The sequence below is a fragment of the Fukomys damarensis genome, unplaced genomic scaffold (assembly GCF_012274545.1).
Source record: "Fukomys damarensis isolate Sample0158 unplaced genomic scaffold, DMR_v1.0_HiC HiC_scaffold_20, whole genome shotgun sequence".
Lineage (NCBI taxonomy): Eukaryota > Metazoa > Chordata > Mammalia > Rodentia > Bathyergidae > Fukomys > Fukomys damarensis.
The window spans coordinates 11,169,161-11,187,273 of record NW_022900932.1 but is presented as its reverse complement, the minus strand read 5'-3'; the positions used below and the strand labels follow the sequence as shown (position 1 = coordinate 11,187,273).

Genomic DNA, 18,113 nt, shown 5'->3' with positions numbered 1-18,113 from the left:
TATTAATAAGTAACACTTTCCTAGCCTGGTTAGATGCAAGGTGTTATTTTAAGCCTCCTACCCATCATGTGACCTTTGGTATCACCTGTCTCCTTCCACATTTGACAGATAATGAAACTAAGGTTAAATAACTTGCCCAAGCCACTCAGCTGGTAAAAGGCACAGCTGGGATTCACATCCAGACAGCAATGCTCAGCAGCTGTGGGTTTAACACTATTTGAGGCTATTTTTTAAAATGTGCATTATACAGAAACGTTGCAGACTCGATTGCATCATTTTTATAAATTGAATCTTAACTCATCTAGAATTTTATTCTTTCATTTCAACACAGCACAAGACACTGCTCTGCCAGATGTTTGATCCCCCCTGCATCAACCAATTCTCTCACACCTGGTGCCTGTCCTGTAATTTAATTCAATTCCAATAGTATCTACTAGAGTTAACCTCATCTCCCAACATGTGCCTCCCTTCCGGATGCCAGAACTTCTGATTGACCTGCTGGAAATCAGGGTTCCCGTGACCTCTTTGATCCTCTTGTGGGGTCTGACCATTTGCTAGCACAGATCGCAGAATGGGAGGCAGCAGTTGACGTAGTAAACCCATTTATGACTCAGACATTAGCAGAATGTACATGTCTCACTGGGTAGAGACATAGTGTGGGCCTGGAGGGGACCTATAAACAGGAGCTTTGTCCCAGTGGGTTTAGGGTGCAGCACCCTCTCAGTCTATGGATAAAGATATGGATATGTTCAGCAACCTGGTTCTCGACCCTTGCCTTTTAGGTTTTTATGGCTGATTTATTATTTAGGTGTATTTGGTTATACAACTATCCACTGGTGATCAACTCCACTTTCTGCCTCTCCTTCCTCCCTAGAGGTCAAGGGCTGGACTGGAACTCCCAGCCCTCCAATCACAGGTTGGTTCCCCTGGCAACCAGCTCCACCCTGTGGTGATCTAGGGATTTTCTAAAAATCCTGTCCTACTATTGACTGGCGGTGGTTGCATGGGCATACTATGAGATACAAGATGCTTTTGTCTTCATGGTTCTGAGGATGCCCTGTCATCTTTTAGGAGCCTGGGACAAAAGACTAAATATTTGAGCCCACAGCACTACTATTGCTCTGGTTGGGAAATTCCTCGGGTTTCAGGAGTGGTGCGCCAGGAAGCTGGGTCAAGGCTGAAGTCCATATTTTGTGTTAGTTCACAGCAACATGAGACACAGAACTGGCACCTTTAGGTTCCAGCCTGTGAGGCAGGATCCCTGTTCGTGGCTCTACACGGCATCTGTGTCCACCATGGAATTAACCCACATAGCAGAAGCATTGGTGCAGTGTTAATTGGAATTTAGGGGTGGATTTGATGGCTGTGGATGGTATTTTAATTGTGACCTTCTTAACATTCACTGGGCTGTTTCCTGCCTAATCATCAGAAGAATGCTTCATAGCTTTATGGATTATTTGGTTCACTTCACCTATGCCAAAGTACCAAAAATGCATTGGTGGATTTATATTTTCTGATTATTTTGAACTGGGGAGGTGGAAAGCTGGAGGTGCAGGGTCTTGACTCCAGTCTCAGTGCTGCTGTTCTGCCTGTGAGCTGAGCTTCAGTTTGCACAAATTGTAACCACCCTGTGATTTATAAGGCTCTGTGGCGGATTAGACAGTGTCACACTCTGGAAGCCCCCTCCATGCACTACTTTCCCACTGTCTGCACCTTATTCTTTAACTGTGTCACCTGGCCATCTTCTTTGGCTTCCAAATTTACAAGGAGTTCATGAGAGGACCTGTCAGCTGTGCCTTAGAAAAGAGAAACAAGACCCAGGGGGTGGTTCCTGACGTTCCCACTTGACAGCTCTGGATGTGATGGGGGCAGGTGTACCTGTGGCAATGTACCTGGTGGATTCTGCATAATTATTGGCTAAATGAGTAAACAGAACTCCTAGCTTCCAGTATATCCTCACAGAGTCTGCTTCCCAGCGAGGTAGAAGTGTCGATCGCTATGGATTCTGGAGGCAATGGCATTTCAGCTACTCTGTTCTGAGGTTATTAGAGAAAACACACTGCATGGAGAGAGTGCAAAGAGCATATGGTGAAACAACTCTGAGGCTGACACAGCTGGAGATTGTCAGGGTTCCTGTTGCTCGGTTTCTTTGGAGAGGAAGTGGGCCATGGAAGTCAAGTGAGTTGACCCTGGAGAAGAGCGGGGAGGGCCGCTCGCCTGCCCACTGTCACCTTCTCCCTTCCCTGTCCGCAGGCAGCACTTCTCTCCCTCTTCCCGTCTGCAGTGGATGTAATGATTCACAGCCTACTTCAGGTTAAAAATACACCCACTGCCCTGAATTGTCAAGAAATTGGTCAGCCCCAGCAGAAAATGACTGTCAAGTACCAGAAGCTTGCTCAGTGGCTTAACGAGCAGAGAGATTATCCTTGATGTGCTGGGCGTGCTTGGCCCCCGGCTTTGCTGTCGAGGTAGTGGCAGGTGACACGCAGCTGTCAGAGAGTTCTCTCTTCAATCAGTAACTACATAGCCCCGGGACAGAGAGGCTGGCCATGCACAGAAGGACTTCACCTCCTTCCCCGTTTCCAAGTGGCCAGGGAACGACCAGTGGCCATTGGCCTCCCTCTAGGATATAGGGAGGTGCTGGGGATAAATGGGTTGGATCCATGTCTGCTCCTTGGTCAGAGGGGGCCCCTCACTCTGAGATCGTGGATGGAAGCAGAGGTAAAAGAAATATTAAGCACTGAACTGCCTGGGAGATGGTGATTTTAAGTGCTAAAGCTAGAGCCAGGATCTGTGATTCCTCTGCAGGAAGGACATGGTGCCTGTCGGGGGTTTCTGGGTGTAGACAATCTCTAATTAATGATGATTGGACTTAGGATTTTTCAATCTGAAAGTGGTACAGAAGCAACACGCATTTAGTAGACACCGTGCTCAGAATTTTCATCTTTCCCCATACCAGTAATATTTAGTAGGATCCCCTCTCTTGATCCTGGGCCAATCTACAGGGGCATGCACTGAGGCTCTGTAGTATACTATGTTGCTGCGCTAGGATGCTGGGTGACTGGGCACATGGAAAGTATTTTTGATTTCTGGATATTTCCAATTTATGATGGGATTATTGGAACATAATTCCATCATAAGTCAAGCAGCATCTGTAACTGCTTTATCACTAACTTCAGCGAAAGAGAGGGCTTTCAGGTATTTACCTGGATCAAGAAGAAACATTTCCAGGGCTTCTGGGATGTTCTTGAGTGAAAAACCAGGAAATGCATTTAATCTGGCATTTGTCAAAAATCGAACAATGTCACAAAATGCCCCCAACAAATCCTTGGAAATCCCCAAGAGTACTTACAAGAACTCCTTGATTTAAAAAAAAGACAGACTGTATATAATGAGAAAGATGATGTTTTCACCCAGGGAAAAATAAGCCTTGATTTATTTGTAAGAACATGGCAGGATGCTGGCATGTAGCTGCTTGAAGGAAAGTTCTACACGTTCTTCTGCCTGTGTCCTTCTGCAGCTACTCACACTGGAGTCCTGCTCGCTGTGTCTTTGTGGTTTGTGGCTGTGGTTGTGTTGATTCAGTTCTCAGGCTCCAAGCTGGAGACCACTGCTGCTTTCCACCCTCAGCTCCCTCCATCTTCCCATAGCATGTATGCCCTAGCCTTGCTGCTCCTCTAAAGTTCAGTTTCTATGGCTCTGCCAAGAACATCTTTCCTGATTTTCTTCTTCTTCTGTTTGCAACCTTCCTATCCAGCCTGCCAAGTCCCATGGGTTCTGGCCTTGTCCTGCTCTCTAAACTCATTTCTAACCACTATTGGTTCCTTAGCCCTTTTCTTACCAATCAGATGCATCCTGAAGCACCCCTACATTAGAGGCACAAAGTAGCAAGTGCCCTTCCCAGGCAGCTCACATCTGCAGGTGGAGAGATGGACATAGCAAGTGAAGAGGGCTGGACTTGTCAGCAGAGCTGCTACCTTGGAGCCCAGCAACCCAGACAGACCTCACCCTGGTCCCATGGTAAAGATGCAGCCACCTTGCTGCTATGACAAATTACACAAGACTTCATAATTTATAAGATACAGAAATTTATTTTCTCACAATTTTGGAGACTGGAAGTTCAAGGTCAAGGTGCAGGCAGGTTTGGCTGCCTAATGTGGGCTGTTTTCTGTTTCCAAGATGGCAGCACATCCTGAACCCTCCAAAGGGGTGGATGCTGTGTCCTTGCACAGCCAGAGGAGGAAAGGCAAGCAGGTCCAATGCTACCTGAAGCCTCAGTCACTTTCATAGCCTAATCACCCCTGCCAGGCCTGCTACTTACACTGTATTCATGGGCCACTGAATTCCAATACCTGTACTTGGGAAGGGACACAGTCACACCTCAGCACTGTGTCCCATCTGTTCCTTGGACAAGTAGAAGGACTGTATGCGTCTCTTCCTCACTGCTGGCTTGCTTGTTGTAGTGATTCCATGCGGAAGCCAAGCATTGAAATTACCAGTTCTCAAAATGTGGATGAGTGACCAAACAAGGTTGTCCCTGTAAGATTTAAAGTCTCACTTCCACTCCAAGGAGCATGAACAGCCGAAAGGGCCTTCACGATGCTGAGTCCTATAGCTCAGCGAGGCTCTGGGAGCTCGACGGAGGAATGAGAGTCACCCAGGAAGGAACACACCAGGCTAGATGGTAAACAGACCTTTATTAGTCTGGCCAGACGGCACTCTCAGAACCAAGTAGCTGGCTCAGAGAAGTGCCAGCTCAGGGGCTGAGGTTCTTTTTATGGGGGGGGGTAAAAAAAGGGGGGTTAACATTCTAAGCTTGCAGGCAGGGGACAAAAGTCTGCTGATTCGAGCTGGTGTTCAGCAGTCACGTACTCAGCAGTCACACATTGATGATTAACAGATACCTATAGGATGTTTCAAAGGCCACCAAGACATTCAGGATGAGCAAACAGACAATTAATTTGGGGTCTCTATGTACGGTACAGATTTTATCTCATAGTCTAGAACCACTAACTTACACGTTAATCATGTTCTGGACTTCATACAGTACAAGATTGCCTTACATTCCTGAGCCAGGGTTTGAACAAAGGTCAGAGCTATGGCTACAGTGGGAGAGGGTTAGAGCACTAACTCCTAGGCCCCTTTTACTTTGGTCTCACAGTCCCCACCAGTTTGCTCCAGCCTCTGCCTCCTCATAAAGCCTCTGTGAGTGCCCCCAGCGAACTGCCACCAAAACAGATCCATCCTTTTCGAGCCCATGCTGCTCTTCCTGGCTGGAGCAGGTGAGCTGGCCCCAACTGCACCAGGCCACAAAGGACTCTATCAAAGGCCTTCTTTGGGTTTTTTTAGGGCCAGAATCTGGGACAGCTCCTTCCTGTAAACAACACATGGCATGAGAAGTGGGGGCTAATTACGGATCACCCTGAATTGTGACTTTCTGACAAAGGAGAGGAAAAACCAGAAGTCATTTATCCAGCTGCCTGGCTTTTGTTAGCCTCTTGGTTGGCCTGTGGTTGACCAGGAAGGGCAGGCAGATTCCTCCAGACAGGAGATGTGCTCTCCTTTGCCATGCTGGAGATGAATCCGAATTTTCTTCTATAGGAACTTGAAGAATATTGTGATTGTGGGGGAAAGGCAGGGAATGATAGAAAACATCTTGAAGTAAAGGATGCAAAAGAGGAATTTTAAAGTGACCTGCAGTAGTTGGGGCAGTGACTTATTTTCAGATCAAATGTCAGCTGTGCCAGGGTAAAGTTAAAGGAGGGAGGGGGAGGACCCTGCAGGCTGTGGATTTAGCAGACCAGATGACAACAATTGTGACCCAGGAGCCACTGTGCCGAGGGAGTGGGGAGTTAAACAGGGAAGCAAGGTGGGGGCGGGGGACAGAGAGGAGCTCAGAGCAGAGGCTGGTGCTGTGCTGTTATGGACCATGTGTCTCACTTGCACCATGGATCAGAACCATATTGAGTGCCAGTTATCACAGGAAGAGCAAGAACGCATGGTACATGGAGGGATGAGAAACTCGCAAGAATGGGTTTGCTCTGGAAATGCTGTTAATACCACACCTGTGCTGTAGGAGGGAGGAGGGAGGGCTGTGCAACCCTGAGGTGAGGCCACTTTGCTGATGACAGTGGTCCGTGGTGGGTGGACACTGTGATCTGCCATCCCCGGGAGCCATGGGTTTAGCCCTGACTACATTTTTAACTAAGTAGGAAGATGATACTAGGAGGAAAGTTTGGTGAGTACATCCAGAAACCCACAGCTGTATCTTGTGTGAGAAAGCTAAGCATTTTAGGGCATGTTTTTAGTTGAAGATGAGTGATCAAAGCAAGGGGTTTAGGATGGTGGTTCGTATTCTTGGCCCACAGTCCATCAAATCCTGGGCCTTTTTTGGAATGTGAAGCATTTCCCAGAGAATAGACGTGGATTGAAGGTCCAAGTAGATGGATGTGTGCCAGGAAGTTATCAGTTAACTAAGTAGGAAGATGATACTAGGAGGAAAGTTTGGTGAGTACATCCAGAAACCCACAGCTGTATCTTGTGTGAGAAAGCTAAGCATTTTAGGGCATGTTTTTAGTTGAAGATGAGTGATCAAAGCAAGGGGTTTAGGATGGTGGTTCGTATTCTTGGCCCACAGTCCATCAAATCCTGGGCCTTTCTTGGAATGTGAAGCATTTCCCAGAGAATAGACGTGGATTGAAGGTCCAAGTAGATGGATGTGGTCTGGATCTCCACCATTCCCTTCACCCCCTCAGCCACATGTGGAAGGTCTAGCCACCTGCTGGTGATGCTGCTGGTGGTAGGGTACCTTGGGGAGCCGGGGGTCTAATGAATAGTCACTGGGGCTGCCCTTGAAGGAGACATTGGGACATCTGCCCCTCCTCCCTTTGCTCCTGCTGCTCTGAGGGGACATCATCACTATTCATCATGATGCTTGGTCTGGGGCCCAGTGACCATGGACTGGAACCTCTGACACCATGAGTCACAACCCCATCCTTCCTCCTCTACATTACTCAGGTTTTGTCACCAACACAGAAACAAAGGGATCAGATGCCCCAAGTCCCTGCACAGTTGCAGCTGCCTGGCTTGATTCTGCATCCTGGGATTGTTCCATTTGGCTCTCACTGGCCCCATGTCCAGCTATGGGAGGTAAAACTTGGTGCATGAGGCCAACTTGCCTAGAAACACAGTCAGCCATGGAGGGAGTATTTGGACTGGAACTCTGGGGCTCACTGTAAAATTCAGTCCATCTTCTCCCAGTGGACTTCAGTGGTGACAAGGACCTGGGGTGTGACTTCAGAGTCCTTCTGATTCTCACAGTGGAGGCACTGTCTTCCATGGAGCTGAAAAATAAGAATATCCATCAAAAGTTTTAAAGTTTTTGGGTAGGAAGGGAGAAGAACGCTAAGGTATGTCACCTTGAATCCATGTCCTATCCCCAGGAACACAGCGCCTTGATGGTTCTATATTACATCAGTGGCCCAGACGGGTTCAGTAACACAGTCCAGGTCACACAGCAGTGCCAGGATCCAGACCCACCCCAAGGCCAATCCTTTACCACTGGATCCTACTTCTCTGTCCTGATCCTAGGAAAGGCAGGGAGAGTCTTGGGGGCTGTAAGAGATGGGGAGAGTTGCTGTGCTGAGAACTCTGTGGTCGGTATTAATAGCAGCTCACATTCCCTGGACAGTCATGCTGTGTCCTGGCCACTGTCCCCTGCCCTCCACGTGCCAGCTGTTAAATCCTCAGGCAGCATTGTAAGGGTGCAGGCCTGTGTGCTGAGCTTGAGGGGAGATAGGGTGCCTCTCTGGCCTCCTGCTCAGCTCCCAGCTCTTGTCCTCTGCTAATGTCACTGGGGGTGAGGGGGATTGTCCTGCCTGGGCCTCCTAGTGGGGTCTGACCAGCTCTCCACCCTGGAAGCATGCCACCTGCTGCTCTCTGACACTATCTCCTTGGCTCCAGGTTCCTCCTTCTCTCCTTCCACATGGTGCACCCCTCCCCCTCCCCCAGCCTGCCTTGCCCCTCTGAAAGCAGAGGGTGGACAAGGACAGGTGCAAGACACTGGCTGCCATAGCAACCTCCACCAGCTCCTCCACTCACTTTTGAAGTGTCCTCTTCCTGTGAGAGGCGACTTTGCATATAATAGCTTGCTGCTCCGGGAGGCTGGGGACTTGCTTTAAGCTCCTGCTTGCTGGGGCCCTGACACTTCTTCCTGTCTCTCCTACCTCAGAACAACACAGCAGCCCTGCATAGTGAGATTTCTGCAGTATTGCCAACCTTTGACTGGAGCTGTGCATTTACAAATGATAGCTTTATATTTTTTAAATGTATGTTTCTACTGAAATTAACTGTGAAAAGTCCAGGCTCTTTCCCTGGGGCCCAGAGAGACCCCTTTTCCGCCCTGATCACCCAGCAGGTGTTCCATAGGAGTCTTACTCTGGTCCTCAGGTGGGACTGATCCCAGCCAGGCAGAGCAGAGAGCAGGGCGTGGCCAGGGAGTGCTGAGGCAGCCCGAGGTGCTGCTAGGGGCTTACCGCCCTCCTAGTCCCTCCACAGGCACTCAGGCAACCCGTTCTCTCCCGACACCCAGGGCTCTTCAGGTCAAGGGACAGCGACAGCACCGTCTGTGGATCCCCTCTGCCCTGCCCACTCATTTGGGAACAACCTCTTTGCTGAACTTGTTAAGAAATCATCCAAAGAGGACCCCCTCTGTTTCCCAGGAGGACCCTGACTAGCATAAGGACCACACCATTTTGGTGAGTGCTTCATAGAGGCTTACTTAATTCTACAATATTGTGCTTGGACAATTGTTCTGTTTTGCAGTATGTGCATTCCAGGTCTTTCTTCATGGAAATGGATCCGCCTGTCTTTGGAGAACATCGTCACCCTCCCAGCCCTCATTAGAGGTCTTTCCTCTCTCTCACTCTCTTTGGCAACAAAACTTCTGAAACACAGTCTCTTGAAGGTTGTCGGTCAGGTTTTTGGGGTGCTCTCTCCCATTGGATCCTGGGTAAATCTGAACTCCTCCCTTTTGATCATGTCCCCCCAAAGAAGATACCAAACATTCTGCAGATCCTCATGGGAGACCAGGGGCATTAAACCCTCCTGTGTGAAGACATCATTATGTCAAGTTTGTAAATCCTCTCACAGCTATAGAATCCTGTGCACTGGGATGGAAACGGCTCACTTTGTTTAATATGTGTTTCATAAAAATTCCTACGATGCTGCTTCCTCAGGGAAAGGAATTAATTAAATTACAGTCCGGTGGGAGCTTGGGATGGAACAGCGGCTCCAAAGCTGATCTGAAGACAGAGCTGCATAAGGCCTGTAGGTGATTTCTTTTGAAAGCCAGGAGTTGAAAACTGCATGTTCCTGATTCTTTCAAGACAAATCCCAAATGGAATCGAGAATAGCACAAGGGTCACAGCAGCTTGGCAGGTGTGAAAACTCTGCTGCTGAATTAAGTAGGTTCTGTTCTGTCTCTGAGAGTTCTGTTGGGTTTCTGTGGAGCACGGCCTGAGAAGACCAGGTTGCTCCTTTGGATTACAGGAGGGCCTGATGGGTCCTTGTTACTAATATTACTCTTTAGTCTCTGCAAGATGGACAGAAATGAGCAGAAGTCCTCTCTTACTCTCAGGAGGATTGGGATATTAAAACACCGCCGCAGGCCACCCATCACACTTCTGTCCCGTGGTTTTACTTGACCATAAAGCTAGATTAAACATTTCTGTGGATGTTTACAATCTTATTTTTCTTTTCATGGCTCCTCGAGTATCCTACCAAAATTTGTGGTTAACTCCCTCCTTTCATACCCTGTTTGGGGTTTAGGAGACCAGAGCTCCTATATGAAAATTCATGGTCCCCTTTCTCCAGAGATATCCCCTAAAAAGGAAGAAGGTTTTAGGATTCTGCAATTTGGAAATATGAGTCTCATGTCACGGAGTGGCTCTGTGACAGTAATGATGTCCAACAGAAGCAGATGTTGTGTTTTTGCCCCTGGGTCTAATTGTACCATATAATGCTTGTCGGGAATGAAATCTAAGAGCTTTGGCAAGATTAATTCCTTGTAAAGAAACTCAGTAATGTTTTCATCAGCCTCATTTATTGGGGAAGAGGTAATTGCTTCACTCATTCGATGTGTGTTCAGTGGCTGCTGTGTGAATATCGAGCAGGTGCCTGTAAGTTTCAGGCAGCCGCCTGTGGAGGGGAAAGTGTGCTTCCTTCATTTTACATGTTTCAATGTTTAGTGAAGAAATGCTATCAGGGCATTTGAAAATCTTGGCTGGAAATTATTTTCCCATATTAGTAAAGTAAAAGGAAGGTTGGAAGCCCTTTGCTCTGGGCTTCCTCTTCTGCTGAAATGAGCCTCAATTATTTATGTTCTCCTCATTCCTGCTAACTTTGCAATGTATCAGTAACCTTCACTTTGTTGGTGTTGGTGCTGTGAGAGGGAGGCTTTCATTGCTTTTATTTTAACGAGTTTCTTTTGCCTCTGACCAAACACTCAGGCAGAAGGCCTTGGTGGTGGTAATGGTGCAGGTGTAACCCACATTGGCTTGTTCTTGATGAACCCAAAACAGTCCTAAATCGCTTTTCTTTCGCACGTTATTCTGTGGGCTTCCAAAGACCTTCACATAGACTCACAAGACAGACAAGGCCTCGTGTCTGCATCGAAAAACCCTTCCCAGAGGGGTGGGGTGGGGTGGGCTCAGCCCCAGGGCATGTCCAGTCCTTCCCGTGCATCCTCTCTGCGTCTGATTTCTTTATACCTTTCTGAGGTTTCCAGTTCTTTTTCCCATGTAAGAAAAGGCACATACGTTATTTTTGCTCTATTCCACACATTTTAACTAGATGAGTCCTTTGAGTGATTCTTATTTTTTATTTATAAAATTGCACTTTATGAATCAGACCTCACACCTAAATGACAGGGTTATCTTCATTGTTTGTGTACCTATTTTACATAGTGTATTATTAGTGTATTTGGAGTTGACGATTACCCGTTTGCTGGTCTGTCACTTTCTGAAAATGACTCCTTCTGATGTAGTGCATTAATCCAAATGTGATTTTGAGACTTTCTAGTAGAACCTGAAGATGTGAAGATGAAAACTGCACAGTGTCTGCTTCCAAAAGAGACCAGAGAGCCAGGCATGGTGGCACACCCTTGCAATCTCAGCCCTCTGCGAGGCCCAGGCAGGAGCATTGCAAACTCAAGCCAAGTCTGGCCAAATAACAACTCAGCAGGGCCCCATCTCAAAATTAAAACAGTCTGGATTGTTGCTCTGGGCGAAGGCCTTGGGTTCAATCCTCAGGAGAGTAAAAACAAAACACAGTGGGCCTGAGACACAGACCAGTAAAATAGGAGTTGGCAAGGAGTGGTTTCATTGGAGAGGTCTCGAAGGGTGCTTAGGAGCTCAAGGAACCAGGGCTACAGCCAGCGTCAGAGTCAGAGCCACAGCAATGGGAGCGCTGTGCCCATAGCACACACACATTGTATGTTAGGCAAATGGTGCCGGTCTTATTATGGGTAGGAATTTTGAAGTTAATCTAAAAAGACAAACCAGTTAGTGTGGACTGAGGGGGCTCTATTAGAAAGTTCTTTATTAGAAAGTTGGCCTTCAGTGCTTCCCTTCCTTTCTCTTTAGTTGGGCCTCCTCAAGGCTGCCAGTAATCCGAAAGTGTGATGACTGCTTGCTTCTGAGAAAATTGTAAGGAAGTGTGTTTGTGTCACTGCATACTGCATACCCTTTTTATGTAGTGCTCAACATACATTTTGGTAACTTTCCCCCTTCCTGCTGGGTTCCCTGCCTCCCCCTCACTTTGCTGATGGAGACAGGTGCTTTTGCTCTTGTGTTATAAGGGTAAGCTGAGTCACTGGACAATCACTTGAGTTCTCCCGATGTGCAGTCTCTGAGGGACCTAGAAAGTGGCAGAAGGTTTTCCTCCCTTCAAAGCTCTGGATTATGAAGTCTTTCTCCATATCCGTGGGATAGGTTATCTGCCAAAAATGCACTCACTCTTTCAATCTTTACTGAAAATAACGAGCTTAGGGTCTCATGAAGATAATCGTATTGTTGCACCTTAGAACAGAAGCTCAAGCTATTTGAGTAGATTCAAATGAGTCCTAAATGAGGCTTAATATTTGGTCTAATTAAACGGTTCAGCCATGAGTTTTAGCTTATCTTTTGGAAAAAGTATAATTGAGATATTCCCAGGACACATCTGAGAACATTTGAGATCAGTTTTGATTCATTTAAAAAATTTTAAATAAGATAGACAGGATTAAAAATTAAAAGCAGAATTGACAATATGTATGTTTCATGCTATTGACTTTATAATCAAAAGGTTCTCCTATAACTTATTGATGAAAATAATACTGTTTTGATGTGCTTAGTAATTATTTTTACAGATAATACTTTAATAATAATAAATGATGGCCATTATGTATCTTACACTAAAGTAATTTAAGTAACAGTATAAATAAAGATGAAAAAATAAATGGATATGTATTCCATGGGGAATGTTGAGCAGTTGAATCCCCTCATACTGATTTTATTAGATGTTTTCCTTCTAACTAAAATATTCATACATTTTGAGGTTATTCATAGAAGAAAACATATATTTTTATTTTAAGTATGTTGTTGATTTAAATAAGGAAAATTTTGCATTAATTGGAGTTTTAAAAATTTAAGACTAGGCTGGGCATGGTGGTGCATGCCCGTAATCCCAGCACTCAGGAGGGAGGCTGAGGCAGGAGAATCACTGTGAGTTCAAGGCCAGCCTGGGCTACATAGTGAGTTCCAGGTCAGTCTCAACTACATAGTGTAAAAAAAAAAAAAAAAAAAAAAATTTAAGACTAGAAGAATGATTCCATTTGATTGTGTACAGAATGCCATTTTCATTTATCCCAATTATAGTGATTTGATTTTGGTGATGTTACCTCAAATTACTTAGTTTGTGATTCCTATTTCAACCAGACTTTCTATTTTATATCAAATACTGCTCGTCAGACTCTCACCAGGTTCCTTTGAGAATTTCAGAGAGAAGTAAGTCGAGGCCTACATGTTGCATGGGGCTCCAGTATTCTTGTGTAACTAGACCAGGCGATGGCAGAGAGGGCTTCATGGTGCCCACCCTGCTGCACCCACGTGGAGGTCTGGTTGCTGCGTTCGAAGGAAATGGAGTCCCCTGCCGATGATCAGCAGCCAGACAGGAACTCAGTCTCAACCATGTGCACGTCACCCTCGGGGACCCTTGTTATTGAACTTGGGTGCATCACAGGCATGAAAATAGACACAAGTGGGCGGGCTGGGGGGAGAAGATGCCGTCCTCAAGAAGGGAAGGAATACTGACCAAACCCATTAAATTGTGTACCAGTATTAAACAAGGGGATAACGCTACAGATGGGCGAGTTGGGGCTGTAGAGGGGTAGGGAATGACAAAAGGATCGCACACAGCTAGATGAAGCCAACACTGGGAAGCTTCCTGGGGCTGTGCAAGGAGAGGAGTCTGAGAAGACAGCGCTGAGTTTTCAGGATCCGGACCTAGTTCACCATTACTCGCAGCAGTTATTCCAAGCAGAGGAGACACACGTGGGATGTGCATATGTGTGTGTTGTGTGTGTGACGTGTGCCTGTTGCAGATAAGCTTGCCTGCTGGAGTCAGCACGGTCAGGAGTCAGACAGGTCACACTTTCTCGAGCGTAGACTTCCACTCACCCGCGCTCCTTCATTCCTGTGGCATAGGCCAGAGAATGCTGGTGTTGAGTGCTCTGAGTTTCGGTCCTCACCCTGCTGTTTTGTCCTTGACCTTGTAAAAATCACTGAATTGCTCAGGTACCGGACTGGAGGCTGTTGTGGAGCTTAAACAGGTTTGTTATGCATGTGTGTTCTTTAGAACAGTGCTGCCACTTAGTGCCTGATAGATGATGGGGATCAGTACTAGGGCTGGTGCTTTCCAATTACGATCATTCATTTGTTCACGTGCTCATTCGTTCAACTATAACACTAACTAGGTTCTTGCTGACAAGTGGCAGAGCTGCATCGGAAACCCTGCTTCAGAAAGCAAGGGAATAACATAGATTTGCTGTCTTCTCCCTTCCGTAGTGGCTCCCTCTCCTGATCATCCCGCCCTGCTCGCCGCAGAACATCGACTCCTGAGGAGTTTGTTGGGGTCTCACCCACACCTGTCTTGGCATGCGGGGAGAATCCTACTTCATCGGCATGAGGAGCCTGGGGCCACCAGGTCATGTCCCTGAGGATGGAGGACTTTTCTTACTCTGCTGTGTAGACAGAGACTGGGCTGTCACACGGTGCTTTGCCGAAGAAGCCTTTCAGGCGATCACTGACTTCAACGACCTCCCTAATTCCCTGTTTGCATGCAACGTCCACCAGTCTGTGTTTGAAGGAGAGGAGAGCAAGGTAAGACATCTCTTCTGTCCCGGAGAGGTGAGGAGATGTGGCGTCATGGCTGCCCAAGCGCGTTGTTCACCTGGGGCTGCTTGGGAGCTTTTGAAAATGTGCGGTTGGCTCTGTTGTTTCATGTGCTGCAGGACCAGAAAAGCCTGTTCTGTGATCAGCGAGTTTCGGAGGTAGCCTGTTCAGGGTGGGTGCTGAGTCTGTGTTCAATCAAGCCTGGTTCGCTTTGACCCTCAGGTCAAGCTGACAAAACAAAGAGTTGTTAGGGACATGGATTAGAAGGGATGCCCCTTGGGCTAGGAAGCAGATGTTTTAAGCACTAGAAGTTTTCTTTCCTTGTCTTCTGCCAAAGACATAATTTGGCTTCCTCAAAACAGCACAAACTCTTTTTAACTCCTTCCTCTCCTGCAGTTTGATGCCTGTTGTAAAAATGTCTTCCAGGCTTGTGGCGCAGGTCCCACTGAGCCATGGAGAACAGGCAGTGGTGGCCATGGGAGTTCCTTGCTCTCTTGATACCACAGGGGTGGCATCGCTGGGTGTGCCCTGCAAGGATGAGAAGAGCAGAGTGACACCTTGATTTGAAATGACTAGGGAATGGGGTTTCCTGTGTATGAACATTTTCTAGGAACACACTTGATTTAGAGACGATATTCCTAGAAATCACCTGTAGTAAATATCATTCGGAGATCTTTCTAAAGTTTCCTTGAGATTTCTCTGACCTCTTCAGCCGGCTACTTGACTGGATCCAACCTTCCCTCCTTGGTGAGTGTTCCTGTTGTAAACCCACACCACTGTGCCATGTTGTAAAACACAGGCAACCTTGCAGTAGGAGAGGACCCTTTCCCTAAACCGAAGTGCACGGCCCTGTGTGACACACAGAGCAGAGTTTATGCTAGCTGTTTTATAAACTTGAGCTCTTTCTGCCAACTTCTGAAGCCCAGGCCTTGTTGACTGAGCACAACTAACGGGAAGTCTGACTTCTGGGTTTTGGTGATTTGTGCACAGAGAAAAGTATTCCAGAGGATTAGGAAGTTATTTCAAGCCATTGATGACATAACAGTATTATGGTAGAGTTGAGCAGTTGAATGATGGGCTGGGAGTCGCTTGGAGTAGAGCCAACTAGATGGGATTAGAACCTCAGGCCTGATCCCCAGACTACTTACAGTACGAAAGCAGCACAGACCAAGGAGAGATGGGAGTTCTGCTCTTGGATTATAGCAAATTATAATACATGCAGGGTAAGCAATTTCCTCTAAAGTATTTCCTCCAGCCACAACTTATGAAACAAGGGCCCGTACTTTTTTGTATCCTTTTATTTATCTCAGTATTATGATTAGAAGGATTTTCCTTGGAGATTTAATGGTGGTTTTGATCCTTTCATAATCGAATACTAGGTTGGCACCATAAAATTTAGAGTTCTCTGTGGTCATTCTGTTTTTTAGGAGTTCCACTGAAGAATAGCCCATCAACCGACTCAGAACTGGAGACACAATTCTGATAGAGTCTGGAGGGGGGGCATTCCTGGGTCTCTGCACATATCTGTTTCAATCCTCTGATCTGTCTTGGGTCATGGGTTACAAAATATTTTCAATTAGTTGGCATACAAAGTTGGCGCATAGCAGTTTGAGAAGTCGTATCTGGTTTTGAAACCTTAACAAAATACTGGGCCAAAAGAAGGCACAGTTCATTGGGACCAGGGTCAAATTATTGAGATCCATGTGTACAGCCAAAGAGGTGAATTTTATAACTGAGCAATGTCCATGTCGTGAGACATATTAAATCGGGTGGAAAGTGTGATCATGGGCCTCCATTTGTGTTTCTAGGACACCAAACGAGTGGATCGAGGTTCAGCTTTGATTGATTTGCATCTACACAGGTTAAGGGTGGTAAGGCAGGATAACCAGACACTGGGTAAACTCATGATGACCAGGAGGTTAGGGATCCTCCTGACACTGCATTTCCATGGCCACACACTTCCTTCCTCAATACAGAACCTCCCAGTCCTCCCTGTAGCTTGGATCTGGAATTCCCCCTCACCTCCTGGAGGCCCAGGTGTTGAAAGCTCGCTCCCCAGAGTGGACTTTCAGGAAGCTGCGGCCTCGCAGAGGTCTCCGGGTCATGGGGTGCACTTGGGATGGGGACCTTGGGGCTCATAGTCGTCTTCCTAGTCATCTCTTTTCTTCCCAGCCATGAGAGGAGCAGTTTTGCTCCCACAGGTGCTTCTGCTATGATGGGCTGCGGGGCCAGTGCAGTGGGCATTCGTGGGCCAAAGCTGCCAGAGCTGTGAGGAGAAATCCACCCTCTATCTTTATAAGTCCACTGAGTCAGGTATTTGTCCTGCTGTGATGGGAAAGCTGACTCACACAGAGACCATTGTTTCCGCTGTCCCAAAGTCCATGTATACCTCACTCTCTCTGGGCCTTCTTTCCACAGTGTTCAGATTTCACAAATCTGAGGCTGACCTCTGATAACGGGTGTCTTTCCCAAAGGGTGGACACATCTGGCTCTGTGCTACATTGGTGAGGAGATATTTTTAGCAGAGGGAAAAGAAGCAAAAATTCTTGTGTTTCACCTGTGGGCAAGGCCGGCCACGGTCATTGTCTTTCTATTTGGCTCTGGGAAGATGCTTTTAGCCCCTAGAATGATACCAGGGAGATGAAGCCTAGCATTTACCTCAGGAGTCCAGGTGGGCAGGTGGGAGAAACTTAACTTGTTTTGCCAGACTCCTTTGTTTTTGGAAGAATTTGTGTTTCTTGATACTGGTGAATTTGAATTTAATACATTGCTTGCAACTGTAATAAAGTATTACATTCCTTCATTGGATCAAAAAGAAAGCTTTGGTTTTCTGACTATGCTGAATGATTTGGGTAGCAATCTCTTCCCTGATTTCTCATGGCTAAGATCCTTTCCCACGGCCTTTTGCTTTCCTGGATGCTTTGGAGGGTGCAGAATTGGACTGCTCAGGACAAAGGCAATGCTGTGAGGTGTGATCTTCTCATGTGTGTTCCTACTTATCCATGTGATAAGTATTTTATAGGCTCAATTTTGTTGCCCTCCTGAAGTTCTAAGCTCTGACACCTGAACTACATTTTTCAAACGGTTTTGCAAGGGCAGAGATGCTCACTCCTACTTCCAGTGAGGCAGAGTTCTGTGCCATCCTATTTTGATGGGATGCCTTTGTGATTATTGGGCACATGGTGCCACATGGCTTCTTATAGTCCAGATGGTTGTCATGTGTTTATGTAATGCAGAGAAGAACCAGAGCAGGAGGAAATTGGCATCTGAAACCAATAAGTACAGATTGCTGTTTGCATGCCGCAGCTTGAAATATAAATATTTTTGTAAGAAACACATTTAGAACTTGGATCTTCACAGAATTCCACATCTCGATGTTACTAGGTTCATTTCCCTTCCTGAGTTTGCCTTTCTGGATCCCTCTGGGCTGCAGAAGTTGTGAGACAGGTGAGGCTGGAGGAAAACAGCATCCTCCAAGCTGTGTGTCTGTACCAAGTGTGGATCAGCATCTGTGTGACAGGGCTCTGAGGGAGAACTGGGAAAGGGCCAGAAGTGAATTCAGCTGAATAAGAGAAGTCGGAAAGGTGAGCTAATGGCCTGACAACGTACGAATCCATTTAGTTAAATAGCAGCAGCAGCAGCAGCAGCAGCAGCAGCAATGTATCTAAACAGCATGTGGGGTGG

General features: G+C 46.7%; 1 protein-coding gene across 5 annotated transcripts in view; it reads left to right on the top strand.

Annotated features, from left to right (window-relative positions):
* The window catches only part of Rcan2 (regulator of calcineurin 2), a 188,298-nt gene that overhangs the window by 41,867 nt on the left and 128,318 nt on the right, over nt 1-18,113 (top strand). For 4 of the 5 annotated variants that reach the window (XM_010617759.3, XM_010617758.3, XM_010617757.3 and 1 more), the window contains one exon: nt 14,103-14,417. In XM_010617759.3, coding sequence (XP_010616061.1) covers nt 14,193-14,417 — 225 coding nt within the window. In that variant the 5' untranslated portion in view covers nt 14,103-14,192. Of the gene's footprint in view, nt 1-8,590; nt 8,757-14,102; nt 14,418-18,113 lie in introns of all 5 variants that reach the window. The other variant, XM_010617761.3, reaches the window with a different exon arrangement.